Genomic DNA, 16,103 nt, shown 5'->3' on the forward strand with positions numbered 1-16,103 from the left:
GAGTAGTTGACCGGACCAATCAGTTTAATAACCTTCTGAAGACACAGTTACTGGTTGAAATTGGTTTAGTTGGTTTAGTTTACTGGTTGAAATTCTCATCTGGGGCTTTTTTTGTTGTTTTTACTCAATTAGGAAAAACTTTCACAGTTCACACAAACTGTTGCTGGAACATCAACTGTAACAAACCTTCCATCTTAGAATAACCCTGATGGTTGTGAGAGGATATGATGATCCACACCGGATCTGACGAATCAATGTGTCCACAAGGCTACTGTACATATCTGTGGTGTTGGACTGAAGCCTGTAAGTACTGAGCTGCTCGACTCCCTGGATGAAGCCACAACACCTGAGGACCTGAGGACCTGAGCTCGGTCTCTCCACACACTCCTCCGTCCTCCCTCCCCGCGCGTCACGGGTCAACTCTCTGAATGGACCACTCGAGTCCCTTTGGGTCACCCATGTCTCCGGCCTGCGCGTAAAGGAGATGCGGCGCTCGGCCGTGCGTCCCGGCGGCGGTCGGTTCCCCTGGAGAATGCGCGGCGTCAGCCCCGCTGCTGGGGGCGCGCTGCCGTGCGGCAGGAGTGGCGTCTCGGCGACGGAATCCGGACGAAAGCGCGTCCTGTAGAGCTCGAGGCATGAGATCATTGGCGTTATAAATATCCCCCCCCGTGCCAGCAGGAGAACTGCACTCCTGCAGCCGCCGCAGCCGCGGTAGAATGCCCTGCACGGGCACTGCTGCTGCCGCCGCCGCCGCTGCACGCGTGTGTGCGCACGGCCGCCGGTGCGCGGGCCACCTCGGGAGGAGCGACGCCAACATGCGCCAAGTGGCCTCATAGCGAGCGAGCGAGCGAGCGTCTCCTCCTCTGGAAGAATGAACGTTCCTCTTTGCCTTTTGACCTTCGCTCACTTGATTTGCGCCGCCGCCGCCGCAGGGGAAGAGCCGCGCGTCTCTGTGGAGCGCCAACCCCTGGACGAGGGGATCCGCTCGGGACGCAGGACCTGCAGGCTCTACTGTCGCGTCGGCATCGGCTTCCACCTCCAGATTCATCCCGACGGCAGAGTCAACGGCAGCCATGAGCCCGACCAGCTGAGTAAGTCCCTCTCGCTCCGGATGGATCCGTGCGTCCCGCTGCGGAGGCGCACTTTGGATTCGACTTACGCGCATTTTGCTCCAATTGATCCCCGTCGTGTTTTTTTTTAAAATCTGGTCTCCCCCTGGGGAAGTTATAACAATGCTGATGTACACAGGACCTAAAGTTAGGCTGCAGCCATCTGCCTCGACCAGCCTTGTTGTTTGTGTCTCTCCGGGGACGTCGGCAGGTATTCGACTATTTGTGGAAGTAACAGGTGCAGCAGAGCAGCGGTGACACACACACACACACACACACACACACACCGGGATGTGTTGGATTCCCGAATCAGCCCGGTTGTCATCACAACGACGCTGCTCCATCATTCACTGCAAAAAAAAAGAAGAAAAAATCTAAAATTAGGCACCGATGTTATCATTAATATTGATCCGCAGACATTTTGTCATAATGTCGGTTTTAGTTTTTGTGTGAGACACTTTCAATGATTTTACCTCTTTCTCAGAAATGAATTAGTAACAACAACAAAAAAAGATTCTGAATAATAATACACGGCAATAACTTTTTATGTGATTAAAGTTAAATGTGATTTGGGGAATTCAAAACAACACTGAGTTTCTTTACAGTGCAGTTTCTTCTGCATGGAGCCACTTGAGAAGTAGAACTAAACCTAATGGATAGTGAGTTGTCAGAGCTTTTACCAATATCAAAACAAGAAAAACCTATCCACAAATATTAATGTATGTACATAAAGTCAAGATGTCTGTGTCTTCCTCGAGTAAAGAGTGAAGAAATGTGAGCATAACTTAATCAAGTGAAACTCTGCGTACGGCAGATGACTGACCAAGACTTGACAGATTATATTAAACTGAAAAATATATTTCTCTCGCGTTGAAATCCTTCTCTTAGATTAAGTAACACGGGACTAAACTGCAACTCAAACTATGGAAGGTATGCAAAAGTAGGATTATTCAGTTCTTAGGTTCATTATATTAGCACCACGATACATATTCTCAAAACAATGTTTAATAGAGCACGTATCCTGTATCAAACTGCCAAAGTCAACAACCGTCCCGTGTGTGTGTGTGGATCCTGTCCCGTGTCGTCGGGGGCCACAGAGACTAAAGTCATAAATCAAAATTTCAGGGCTTTTTTTTTTTTTTTTTTTACTGCACCGTCAGATCCCTCGTCCCCGTGAAAGTGCACTTGTGCCTCCATTTCACGGTCGCCCCTCAGAAGAGCTGTCGGGTTACACGCGGCTCGCCGCAAACAGACACGTGGAGGGTTTGAGTCCGGCGCAGGGGGACGAGCGGGAGACGAGACGCCTCAGATTTATAACACAAAGATAGTTTTACCATCGTCCTGCATCAGATGCAAGTCTCAGATAGTTGTGAACACAGTTCACTGACCGTACACACAACAGTTATCTTCTGGGGGGGGTTTCGGCTTCGTATGTTGAAGGCCGAGCAACAATGACTGTCCGTGTTTAGTTTCTAGTTTAGGAGCACGTTGAAGTAGTAAGAAGATGAGTCTGGGTCTCGGGGGACAGGTTTTCTGTCGTTGTTTTCATATGAAGAACACTTTGACACGTTCTCTTATTCACCATCACCATCACCAGGTCCAGGTTAGAGTCAGTTAGCTCCAACCTGAGGGTCGGGGTCAGGGTGAGCTAGGAACCTAAAGATATATGTTTTTGGGGAAAAACAGTTTTAATACTGGGTTCATCAAGAAGACAGCTGGTGTTACTGTCCTACAATATCTGCTCTAAGAATATGCAATATTCCAATACGCTACATGCACTAGGCTTTGTGACGTACTTCCGTTTCAAAATAATGCTGCTCGTCTGTTCACCCGTTACTGTACTTACTCACCACTTCCTTCAGAGGTTCGTCACGAGTGTTAAATGTCCAAAACGGGAAATTGGGTGTTTCCCGTTTTGGACATTTAACACTCGTGACGATGGGTTTCCGACCTGAGAAGATCATTTCTCCGTCAGCTCAAGGTTCCGCAGCAGACACTTCGCTAGCGATCAGCTAACGAAACGGCTTGAGGAGTTCTAAGTAGAACCCCGGACCCGGTTGTGCAAGTATCCCATTTTGGGTTTTTGAGACCTGAACCCTTGACAGAGCTTCATCTCCACAACCACACGCTACTCATCCCCGCAGCAAGCGGACGTGACTTGACCTCTTGCTACGGCAACAAGAATTAAACTTGTAGAAATGACTGTATCCAGTCGTCCGGTTCCCTTGTTTGGGGGGCAACTGAACAGACCTTCTGAAGCGCGAGGGCTTCACAGGCCTGCACAGAGCGGTGGTGGTGGTGGAAGTTACTTGTTGCTTCAACAAGACAGACAATTTGCCAGTTTCTAAAGACATGAATTCTTCAGTGACTCCATTAGTTGACACCCACACACACTGTTGATCTGAGGGAACATGCTGTACGATAAAGATAACAGGAGATGACCCCGACGTCGGGTGAGGTCGCGTCCATAAAAACGCCCCCCGGAAGCCGCCAGTCACCGCAGCGTGTTGTCTGTCCTTCCCGCAGGTGTCCTGGAGCTCTTCGCGGTTTCTCAGGGCGTCATCGGCATCAAGGGCGTCTACAGTAACAGATTCCTGGCCATGAATAAAAGGGGACGGCTCCACGCCACCGTAAGTATCGCACTCGCCTCACAGACTGCTTCCGTTCGTCACCCCTCTCAACACGTTCCGTTCATACCGCTCACCGTGCAGGACTGAGGATCATTCCTAGAGGATGAGCGTTAATTGGAGACCGTGTATGTGATATCATATATATATATATATATATATATATATATATCATAGAGTTATTGCTGGGTTGGGTGATATTTTTCATGTCTGGTGTTTTTCCTGTTTATTTGAGGATGCTCATCTTTTTCTAATTATTTGGAGGAAGGAACCTTCAGGAGACGATGTTGAACAGTTTCTCCGTAGGGGCGTTCACGATGTTGCACTTGGCTCCACGTGTGAAAAGTGAAAAAAAAAAATGGAGCTCGAGAGAAATGTGGGACTCGCGCGTCGCTTTCTGACAGTTTGAAAAACATCCGGGCGGTTCATGGCCGAACGTTGTCCCTCCGTACGTCAACACACTCGGTCCAGCGGCTGTGGAGCGTTCACAGATCTTCTTCTTTGCAGAAGTCTGATCTGGGCAGTGACCAGTGACCACGGGGGGTCTCTGCCACATTTGAATTCAGCAGCCCGCTTCTTCAAGGGAACGGGGGAACATTGTTCACGCGACACAAACAATCCTGTGGCCGAACTCGGCTCGGGCGGCGCGACCGCAGAAATTCGCTTCACGTTTGGTGTGAACGCACCATGAGGAATCATTGACTACTCTCAAATATTGGAAATCTTCTACTACCCCAAAATCGGTCGGGCCCTTGCTGCTATATCCGTTTCATTCATGCGATTCTGCAGCTCGGCGTCCTGTGCTGCATGAAAACAACACTCCCTTAAATCGGCGCGTCGCGGCTGTAACATTTAGTTGGGACGACTTTTAAATCCTCCCCCCACACACACACACACAGTAAAAACCAAATCTCCCCGCAGCAGGCCGGCCACGGACGAGTCATCTGCGGCAGCCTTGGCAGGCGCGCAGATGGAAGCGGCTTCCTATTAGCGTGTGCTAATGGGACGAGCAGATTAAGTCCTATCTGGGAGACGGCTGATAATATACAGAGGAGGGAGTCACCAAGTGGAAATCAATACGTCGAGGAAACAGCCGGCCGGGGGCCAATAGTCTGAGCGACACGGCGACTCATTCGTCCCTCGGCTCGGCGGTATTGTGACATGAAACCGCGTCCGCGGGGGGAAGCGATGAGGCGTCTTTCATCAAAGTCAATCCTCCGCTAGGAACATGCTCTTGTGTCCAGCAGCAGATGTCCCGGCAGCTCGTGAGAGCACAGTGGAGCAGCTACAAACTTTCTGCGGGTCAAAGCGAATCCCAGGCGAGCTTTGCAAATGAGCCGCGACAAACCAAAGACCCCGATCTTCTTTGTTCCGCCGGAGGCTTGTCGGTGGGACTTTTCCCTCTTGCGGTCTTGCGCACTCATCTGCACACGCGTCCTGTGCCGCAGTGTCCGGAAGGAAAAGACCGAGCTCTCCACATTGATCTGGGGGTGAATGTAGACGCACAGTGAGGCCTCTTGTCAGGTGACACCTTCCTGAACCTCGTCTCGTTGCATCGTCCCCCGTCGTATTTAGATGTTTTGCAAAGTGGAAGTTCAGCGGCTGAACAATGCCGAGGATCGTTTGCTCTGCGCGACCTTCTGGGCCAGTCGCCACAAACGCGACCTTTGGAGAGGTGGAAGCGTCACCGGCGCCGAGTGAGTGACAAGAGAGAGAATTCTGATGCACGAAGGATTTGATTGGTGAAATCTCCCGATTGCACTCGTGCTCTGTATTTCTGTCATATTGTGAGAGATTTCTTCCTTTTGCAGCCATGATGCAGTGAAGCCCAGGACACTTTTCCTTGTGAGGGTCGTTAAGATTTTCTTTTTTAATTAGTTCATTTTAAACCTCAGTTCCCTAATTTGGTAAAAAAAAATGATACGAGCATCTCAGCAGACCTGAGTTAATTATCTGTTCTACTGTTTTTTCTTCTTCTGGCTTTGAGCAGAATATCTCAACAAACACTTGATGGATTGCCATGAAATTCAATACAGATGTTCATGTTCCCCAGAGGATGAACCCTACTTTGACGACCCCCCGACCTTTTATCCGACACCAGTGGCAGGTTAAGTTCTCTTGATGTCCCAAAAAACATCCATTTTTCATTCAGAGACTATTTCCTGAGCAAATGACCTTTAAAAAAAGAAATAACATACTGTGAAAGTCTTGTGTCATACCACGTCCCCGTGGTATGACACAAGACTTTCACAGTATGTTATTTCTACAGTTTGTAGTCTCTTTCTTTTTTGTGGCATCCGATTTAAGATATTCCTCTGTAAGAACAAAACGGCGAAGAAATCTCATGTGAGTCATGAGTAACTTCCCACCTCTGCCCTCCGTGCAGCTCTGACCCCCGGGGGATCATGGGAAAGGTCCCTCTTTAAAGGAGTGTGACCAATCCAGCCCAGGTTAAACAGCTGTACGAGCATTATGACTTTAACAATAAGATGTGCGGAACCCGATGAAACGCAGCGGGGGCCAGATCTTCTTCCGGGTGTGTGTGTGTGTGTAGTGGGCACATGTTGGTATATCCTCCGATGGATTTGTTTCTAAATGTGTAACCGGTTCCAGAGCTGGTATGTTGCATGAAACGCAGCGTTCTGTTAAATCACGTCAATCCACCCATAGCGACGACTCAGACAATTTTCTTACCAATCATCTTTTTTTATTTTAGAAACAACAGCCGAGAGGGAACAAACTTTGGATAGCTTGGACGTTTCGTACTTCTCTCCGTCTCTCCTGTGACTGGCATGTTTACCAAAACGCCGTAATGGCATCATTTTCTGCTGCGCTGCACTCGGCAGCGAAGCAGAACGGTTTGTTTTGTTTCAGTAAAAAAAAAAAAGGGCGGGAGGTTACACGAGGATGTCAAGCGGCGGCGAAAGGAACCAGGCGTCCCTGGGTACATGTCAGAGTTCCCACTCCGGGTATTTTTAGGTGCAAAAACGGGAACATTCTGTGAATTATCTGCATTTCATACATGGAGGTACATGGTTGTACCGCACAATACCACTATTGTCTTTACTGTCAGTAAGACGATAACACTATTGTCTTTACTGTCAGTACCAAATATAAAATAATTACACTCAGCTCTTACGTGTTGGATTCGATTTGTTGGACATTTTTGGCAACAGACACATTTTCCTTCTTTTCCGAAACGGACCTCGCACGTAGGGAAGTACGAGCGTCTCTCTCTCTCTCTGTGTGACAGCGAGGCGCTCGGCTCCGCCCCTTTTATATCCTGGTACGGCTGGAAAAGCGACGCCGTCGACTGCAGCTTCGACTCGGACCACGGTGACATGTGCCTTCAGAAGAAACTGGAAAATAGGCCATAATATAATATTCACTTAAGTAATGCGGTCCAAATAAAGTTGCACTTTACTGCAACCTGTCAGTGACATATTGCACATAGTTTCATATTTTTTATATTGATATGTTAAATTTTTATTGAATAGAAAGTTCTTCATCTTCATCTTTCTCCTCATACTCTCAGTTATTGCTCTTTAATGTGCTTCATGTTTCCCCCTCACTTTCTACTTACTGTGCTCATACGCACCAAAACAAAAGAACAAAATTTGAAAACTCATGTGAAAACCAACTCGGCAACGAATTCGATTCTGATTCTGGTTATGAAACTGAAAGTTTTGGAACATGTCGTAGAGCACAAGCTTATACGTTTATTTTGTTTCTGACAATCGTTTTTGTGAAACAATCACGTTGACGTATTTCTACATCAAATAGTTTTCTATGATCTACTGAACAGACGTTGGACTCGACGAACACACGTCAGTGTCGAGACGAACAGAGTGATTGACAGCGCGTGTGTGTGCATGTGTGTGCGTGTGTGTGCGCGTGTGTGTGTGTGTGTATGTGTCCTCTGTAGATGAAGTTAATACGCAGAGCGTAATGAGTTTGGACGGGTACAAAGGAGGCTCTGCTGCTGTCAGTCAGAGCGTCTCTGTGATAAGGGAAGACTTTGAAAACCCGCCTCAGCTATTCAGATCGCAATCTGACGGTGTCGTGTTGCCTCGCGGTCGTGGGCTCGTCGGGGAGCAACTGTGGGCCGTGGCGCTCGCAGTTGTAGGATATTACACATACAGGACGACCCCAACACCCAGTGTTATTTGGGGGCCAAGGGCTGAAAAGATTGGGAACCACTGACTTGGACAATCACAAAAGGATTCTCACAGTAACAGTATATGTGTATAAGTATGTGTTCGCCTTTGTCTCTTCCAGCGGAGAGGTTGTTAATCAGACGCGTGTTAACTCGCTGCCCCTCTTTCGTAGGAATGGTTCACGGACGACTGTAAGTTCCGGGAGCGTTTCCAGGAGAACAGCTACAACACGTACGCCTCGGTCGTCCACAGGAACCACAGGACCGGCCGCGAGTGGTTCGTGGCCCTCAACAAGCGCGGGAAGGCCAAGATGGGCTCCAGCCCACGGGTCAAGTCGCAGCACGTCTCCACCCACTTCCTGCCGAGGGTCCGGCTGCAGGACAAGAGCGAGCGGGGCTTCACCATCACGGACAGGAGGAAATCCCCGCCGCCGCCGCCCAAAGCTCCCGCGGCGAAGGCCAACGTCCGGGCGGCACCTGCACCGAGGCGTGCGCAGGTCAAGTACTGGCCCAAGTACCGGTTTGGATAAGTGTGGCAGGGTTAGTCTCCGTATCCGAGGTTCATGGACGTCAGTGACGGACGTAGCCGGAAAAACGGACAACGGCCGTTCATCACATTCAAAACATTCCCGTTTAAAAAAAAAAAGAAAAGAAAAGGGTCTTCCGGGTAAAACTATGGAGCTTTTTGTTCGATGGAGCTATGATCATAGTGGAGTTGTGTTGTTTTTCCACTTGCGTTGACGACGCTCTGTCCTGTTTGGTGTTGTCATGGTGAAACGAGGCCATGAGTCCATTTTTTGGGGGGGGGGGGGGGTGTATTTTTTTCTGAACTTTATGGGAGAGCAGGTTAGAGTCTTTCAGTGTTTTTTTATTTCCACAATTCCATTTGATATAGACAGAACAAATCCGAACAAATGGCGACGTTAACAACAGACATGTCTTTGTATCAGATGTCATCATAATCATCCAATGTGCCACTTTGGCTTTTTATATTTATTAGCGAGTTAACATTAGTTCCATCAAAGAGTGACCCTCATCTTCATATTACAGTAGAGGTCAGTGGAGACGTTACAGGGGAACTTTTATTTTATTGTATTATAACGACTACAGTAAATGAGTAGTAAATTGCTGGGGAAGCCGTAGAGTTTTTAAAAAGGTGAAGCTATTTTTCTACTGGGATGAAATTATGCAGCAAAGTCAAAACGGGACGACGCAGATTTTTTTCTAAAGTTTGTAAAGTTCCGTCAGACTCGAAAATACATCAAACGTTAGAGGGAAAGCCTAAAATCATAATACATAAAATGCCACAATTTTATTGGCCCCGTCAGCCAGCAAAGTAAGTTGATATGCAGATCAACGAGACTGGATAGTACAACATCTAACAACACGTTCAACCCTTAAAAAAGAATGAAATCATCAGTCGTGTTCTATCTGTTGGTTGGAAGATACATTATGTGATAACACATGGCTTGAAAAGAACCTCAAACACAGACCAACTGTTCCGTCCCATAACAGCAGGTTTGTGACAATCAACATGAAATTGAAGACTCTAATTCTCTAGAGGCCCTCCTCCTCTTCTTCTTCTTCCTCCTCCTCCTCCTCTTCTTCCTCCTCTCCTCGTCGTCGTCGTCGTCCTCCTCCTCTTCTTCTTCCTCCTCCTCCTCCTGCTCCTCCTCTTCTTCCTCCTCCTTGTCGTCGTCCTCCTCCTCTTCTTCTTCCTCCTCTTCCTCCTCCTCCTCGTTGTCGTCCTCCTCCTCTTCTTCTTCTTCCTCTTCCTCCTCCTCCTCTTCTTCCTCCTCCTTGTCGTCCTCCTCCTCCTCTTCTTCTTCCTCCTCTTCCTCCTCCTCCTCGTCGTCGTCGTCGTCCTCCTCCTCTTCTTCTTCCTCCTCTTCCTCCTCCTCCTCGTCGTCGTCGTCCTCCTCCTCTTCTTCTTCTTCGTCTTCCTCCTCCTTGTCTTCCTCCTCCTCCTCTTCCTCCTCCTCCTCCTCCTGCTCCTCCTCTTCTTCCTCCTCCTTGTCGTCCTCCTCCTCCTCTTCTTCTTCCTCCTCTTCCTCCTCCTCCTCGTTGTCGTCCTCCTCATCTTCTTCTTCTTCCTCTTCCTCCTCCTCCTCTTCTTCCTCCTCCTTGTCGTCCTCCTCCTCCTCTTCTTCTTCCTCCTCTTCCTCCTCCTCCTTGTCGTCGTCCTCCTCCTCCTCCTCTTCTTCTTCCTCCTCTTCCTCCTCCTCGTCGTCGTCGTCCTCCTCCTCTTCTTCTTCTTCGTCTTCCTCCTCCTTGTCTTCCTCCTCCTCCTCTTCCTCCTCCTCCTCGTCGTCGTCCTCCTCCTCTTCTTCCTCTTCCTCCTCCTCCTCTTCTTCTTCTTCCTCCTCCTCCTCCTCCTCCTCGTCGTCGTCGTCGTCCTCCTCCTCTTCTTCCTCCTCCTCCTCCTCCTCATCATCCTCATCCCGGACAGCTGCGAGGGATCAAGGAGGAAAAACTGTCCGTACAAAACTTATCATTTCAGCAACCGGCTGTCCCCCTGAAAAAAAATCTGGAGTCACGACCTCGGGGGGCTCACCAGCGTCACCGCGGGGATAAAGATGCCGAGGAAGAGCGGACCCGTGTTGTGGGGAAGGGTTCAGGCTGGAGGTGTATCAGATGGCAAACAGCCGGACATACGGAGATCTCAGGGGAGGAGGAGCCTGAGCCATAAACCATAAATTCATGCTGTCTTTAAGTTTATTGTTTGACGTACACTTGAGCTTTGGGTTCAATGAAATTCAAATGACTGATTTGTGTCACACCTTTCCTTCATGTCATGACCTGTGTGTTTACCTGTGGAAAACACTTCATCCGGCTTTGTTTTCACATTACAATCTTAAGAACCGTGAGTTTTTTGAGGTTATGGATGGGGGACATTCTCTCAGCATTTTATAATCTGCTTTCACGTGTGCAATGGGCTGGAAACAGAATGACGGGAGAGATGAGGCAGAGACGGGGCGGCATCAGCTCGGTCGAGCTGTCGGTCGCTAAATAAAAATGTGCAAAAAAAAAAAAAGAAGAATGTAAAGATTACAAAAGCTTCAGGTTATCTGGTTTTTGTTTTTGAGATTAGATTTTAAACAACATGTTTCAGCGTTAAGGCTGTGCAGAACTCTACTCTTTGCACATACATATACATCCATCATCCGATACCAATATTAGCGAGTGAAAGATTTCAGATACCAATATATCGGCCGCTATATATGTTTAAAAAAACATTTTACAATGATTCCTAAGATGTTGTAATCAAAACCTTAGTCAAAGAAATGAAATTAAGTCTTAATATTTGGCAGTTTAACCACAAACTTTATTATAAATAACTTTTAATAAAAATACAGAAATTTTGACGTAAAAATGGGAACATAAATGCAAATTTTTTCTGCATTGTTTATTGAGTAAAATCAAGGTTGGAAATTAATCTGCATCAAAAAGGAAACTGTTAATAAATAAGTATCTTGCAATAAATACATTGGAAGACGAACTATCTAAAATAAAAGTGAAATGCCTCAAGTTTAAAACACAGTTAACACAGCAGGAGCATGTAGCATAATAATAAAACATCTTTCAGACTCTATTTATTTTTGCAGGCTGACGACAGAGACTCTTATGAACTGTGGAGAACTTGATGCCGTCAGTTTACTTTTTTTAAAAATGATCTTCTGTGTCGTCGTCATGTTGTGTCTTCATACGCATCCCAAAGTGTAAAAAAATATTTTTTACCAGATTTTTTTAAATAAAAAAACTTGTGTATGAAGAATGAGTTTTTTTGTCTTATGAAAATCACAAATAAATATAACAGCAAGTGGCTTCACAGTTGTAGTGCCAGATATTCATATGTTTTAGAGTTGAGAATATACTGATAAGGAAGATTTGAAAAGATTGCAGGTTATAAGTGTGTGTGTGTGTGTGAGAGAGAGAGAGTGTGAGCTTAAACAGATAAAAACATATTTTATGATCATATGAATGACATTTGTGACACAATTTGCAGCTTATTTAGACTAAACAATCTTTTTGCATCATATAAATGCTTAAAATTATAACATGACCGTGAAAATGAAGTCACTCAGATATTTTATTAAAAAATTCTAAACGTCTTCATAACAAATAAGAAAGTATTAAGTGTGCATTCACATTTATTTAAAACTATGAATCTACTTTTTCCTTTTTTCTCGCGGATTGACACAAAAAAGTTGAACTATGAAAAGCAGATGATGGAGAACTACAGTGTTAAAGTGATAATTGTGCCTTAAATCCCCTTAACAACAGAAATAAACTGCTTGTAGCTACTGTACATTTTTTTTACGAAGATAGTTCGATGAAGAGTTGTTTGGAAAAATGGACCTTGCAACTTGAATGAGAAGAGAGGAAAGAGAACGAGGTGAAGTTTTCTGTTTATTATTCATATCGCTGCTAAATAATAAAGTGGAGTCTTTATTTCTAGGTAAGAAAAAAAACCGGCAACGACACAAATGAGATTGCGTGACAGTTTATTTAAAGTTCCTCACGAAGGAGCAGAGTTCCCTCGCCAACCAACCTACATCGCCTCTCTGCCATCTGCCTCCCACGTCCTCTCGTCTCGTCTCGTCTGCTCACTCTGGACATATACGTTACTGTACACGGCGGCCTCGTGACAGCACAACGCATACGGGCAACGATATTTTTAGTAAAATCACTACCTCAATTTCCGCCGAGGTCACCGCGGAGCCGTTAAAAGGTCACGCCCAGTGAGAAAATGAAACAATACGTACAATAAAAGATTAACGGCCGCAGCCAAGAGTCACAGTGTTTCTGTATATGGAAACAAGAAGGTTTTATTCTGTATGTTTCAGACAGTAAAGGGGCCAAATACGGTCGATTTGCCAGGATTTACAGGGAATGACATCATGGGACAGGATGACATGTCATTTTATACATTATTCCACGGTTTAGGCCCAAAATAAAGTTTTCCAGCCTTCACATACATACAGGTTAGATTTACAGTTGCCCACTACTCCGCCTGTGATACAAAGATTCAAATGAGCTGAATTCAGTGACTTCACCCTGTTCAGCAGTACAGAGCCACAGTAACCACATGTCATTTCTTTCAAACGGGTTAATAGGATGAACCTAATGTCACACACAAAAGAGTAAAAAGAGATTAAAGAGTTAAAGAAAAGCACACAAAACTGTTACACGCTGCAAAATATTGTTTCAAACTGTAGGTGCAGATGTCTTCAGTTTGTAGGCGTTCAGAGCCCCGAGCTCCTCATGGACCAGTGGAATAACGTTCTTAACTACGTACGTCACTTTGAAGGGAAAAGATCTGGTTTGGTTCCATTTTGATGTTTGGTAGTTTGTTATTTTAGCCAGCGCCATTTTGAGCTGCTTCTGAAAGGTGCTATATAAATAAAGTTATTGTATTATATTATTGTATTATTATAGATGTATTTAACATGTGTGTTATTATATTTTTTTATACACATATGTGACCTGAAAATCGTATTATCGTTGGAATGCTGATTTTAATTGTCTGTGATTTGTATGTTTTTTTGAAAGCACTATGTGAAGCTGCTTCTGAAAGGTGCTTCATAAATCAAATTATTATATTATATGATTATATTATCATAGATGTATTTAAAATGGGTTTTATTTTTCTATCGATGCTCCTCTTGACTTCCGGGCTTCCTGTGACGTGATGCCGCCAAAATGGAGGTCAGGTGGGCCGGTTGCCATAGCAGCGTCCCCCCACAACAGCAGCGGAGCAGCCCCGGGGAAGATGGAGCGCAGCGCCGCCGCCGCCGCTCGGTTCCTCGGCTCCGTGTCGCAGTTCAAAGTGTATGAAGATTACCTGGACTCCAAAGTGACGCCCGTGGATCTGTTTTACCTCAAAGTGAGTCGCACCGGCGCCAACTGTCGACTTTAGCGCGCCCCTTCAACGCGCTTCCGGTCTGTTTTGCGCAGCCGCGCCAGAACCGCGTTCACTAAACTGCCACTTTAAGTTTGTCTCTGCTAGTTTCGTATCAACACTCGCTATTAAAACAAAACTGTCAACATATCAACAATCTAAAAGACCCATTCTTTCATTCGGCATGTACCAAAAAACCCAAATGCGCTCGTTTGAACAATAAAACACCACTTGTTCATATCCGGTGCGTTCAAAACAGCGATAGCAGCTAAGCTAGCGTTGCTATGATGCAGGAAGGTTTTGGAGGATTTTTCAAGTTGATTTTTAATTAAATAATTTGCCGTTTGATAAACTACGTGTTCCCGGGATTGTTAAACGGATTTAATGGGTTTACATCACGTGACTCACGTGGACGAGCAAGACACCAAACTTGGCAAAAGTTTGGATGGAGTCTGGCGTGCTGTGCTTTTGCACGCAAAGTTATAATAAGTTACTGTTAAGTTATAATAAGTTACTATTGTTGATATTGTTTTCATGACCTCATTCATGGACGTTAACGTTGGAAGAAAATTCAAATTAAAGATGCAACAGATTAGTAATCGATTACTAAATTAATCGCCGACTATTTTGATAATCGATTAATGGTTCAAATAGTTTTTTTTATGAAAAAACATAAAAAGTCAAAATTCTCTGATTTCAGCTTCTTAAATGTGAATATGATCTGTGTAAATATCTTTGGTGTGTGGACAAAACAAAAAACATCATCTTGGGTCTTTTTGGGACCAAACAACTCATCGATTACTCGAGATAATAATCGACAGATTTATCGAATGAAAATAATAAACCATAGTTTAAATGTCTTTGCCATGCTGGTGAGTTTTGTTGCTGTAGTGTCTGAGGTCACACACTAGGTGGCGCCCACACACAGGTTTGGTATAAAATCATATTTTCCCAGATAGACATTTTGACATATGTGTCAGTATGAGAAGTTCAGGTGTGAAAAATGATATTAATCACTGGGAGTGATTGTTGATGTGATCAGGAGCAGCCGAGTCGAACGTGTAGAAGGCCTTCGATTTAAACTACGGTTTGACCAACGTAGTCGTTTAAAGTTTGTTCTATGAGTGAAAGATCATACATTTCAACGTATATCAGCCTTAATCAGTCATACGAATTTAGACAACAGTGATTTATTGATTTTTGGTCTTACGTGTTTTGTGAAAATGACAATTTAAAAGCCCCAAAACACCAAGATTCTGTGGGTTCATTGGTCCATAGTTTATTTCAGTGAATCTGTTTTTTTTCTTCAGTTTTTAACAAATATATCAAACATGTTTTGACCACTACTACAACTATTGATCTACTATAACATTAGTGTGACCATTAAGACTGAAAATCCCACATTTATGGTGAAACATTGAGGAAAAAGTTCTAAAATGAGTTAAAATGTATTCAAAAAATATTTTTTATGAAATTGAATTATCTTGACATGGCAAGTTTATTTGTTTTGCGAATTTAAACAACAACAAGGCGATTCCAAATTCTTTAAATAAAATGTAATGGCATCTAGGACAAGTTGTAAAAAACACAACACATGACAATACAAAAAAGTGATTTATCAAAAATATAAAAAAATTCACCGCATTGATCGAAACCATCTTTGATATTTATGTCAGTCATTATTCTTTGGCAGAAGTGTCAGATTATTCGTTAAACATCTCCCTCGTGTCAACAGAGGAAACCATAAATCATATTTAGTTTTTCTTTGATGTAGAAGGTGATGATCTCTCCAGGACTGTCCCGCTCTCTGCCAGCAGATGGCACACTTGCTAATGATTCGCGCAGCTTTGTTTGAACACCTGTGTCCGCACACAGAGAAGAAGTCCCATCTGCCCCGATAATCAGCTGCAGTCACTCATCATCATCATCATCATCATCATCATCACCAGCACCAGCACGGGTCGACTCACGCGTGCGGTCATGGCCGAAGACGCCCCGAGTTCTGATAGATCAGCTGATTATGAAGCCCTTTTTGTCACAAACTGCGACTATAAACTGAAGGAGTTAACGGGTTGTTTGCTACGAAGGGCACCGAGTCATTAGCCCCCCGTGTCCAGAGGCATGTTGCATTCAAACACACACTCATATTCAACGAGGAAAACGAAGACAATGAACCTCGGGGCCAATTTCAGGAACCGGGCGAATGTCTGAGGACTCATTTTCTGGCGTGCCACATCAAAGTCGGAGGAAAATATAACTTTTCCTCTCGGGTGCGGACGCTGGGGCTTTTGGCCGCTAGGATTCTGGGG

At 45.1% G+C, this 16,103-nt stretch overlaps 2 protein-coding genes across 4 annotated transcripts in view; both read left to right on the plus strand.

Moving 5' to 3' along the window:
* The first annotated feature begins 388 nt into the window (after positions 1-388).
* Positions 389-9,564, plus strand: fgf5 (fibroblast growth factor 5). Its single transcript, XM_035640090.2, has 3 exons — positions 389-1,091; positions 3,636-3,739; positions 8,066-9,564. The coding sequence occupies exons 1-3, from the start codon at positions 872-874 to the stop codon at positions 8,420-8,422; spliced, it is 681 nt and encodes a 226-aa protein (XP_035495983.2). The 5' UTR covers positions 389-871; the 3' UTR covers positions 8,423-9,564.
* Positions 9,565-13,618: 4,054 nt separating this feature from the next.
* Positions 13,619-16,103, plus strand: part of cfap299 (cilia and flagella associated protein 299) — a 71,268-nt gene continuing 68,783 nt past the window's right edge. The window contains exon 1 of one of the 3 annotated variants that reach the window (XM_047329170.1): positions 13,619-13,779. In XM_047329170.1, coding sequence (XP_047185126.1) covers positions 13,666-13,779 — 114 coding nt within the window. In that variant the 5' untranslated portion in view covers positions 13,619-13,665. The remainder of the gene's footprint in view (positions 13,780-16,103) is intronic. The other 2 variants (XM_047329169.1, XM_035639963.2) reach the window with 2 other exon arrangements.

Source organism: Scophthalmus maximus, chromosome 19, assembly GCF_022379125.1.
Source record: "Scophthalmus maximus strain ysfricsl-2021 chromosome 19, ASM2237912v1, whole genome shotgun sequence".
In the NCBI taxonomy this organism is placed as follows: domain Eukaryota; kingdom Metazoa; phylum Chordata; class Actinopteri; order Pleuronectiformes; family Scophthalmidae; genus Scophthalmus; species Scophthalmus maximus.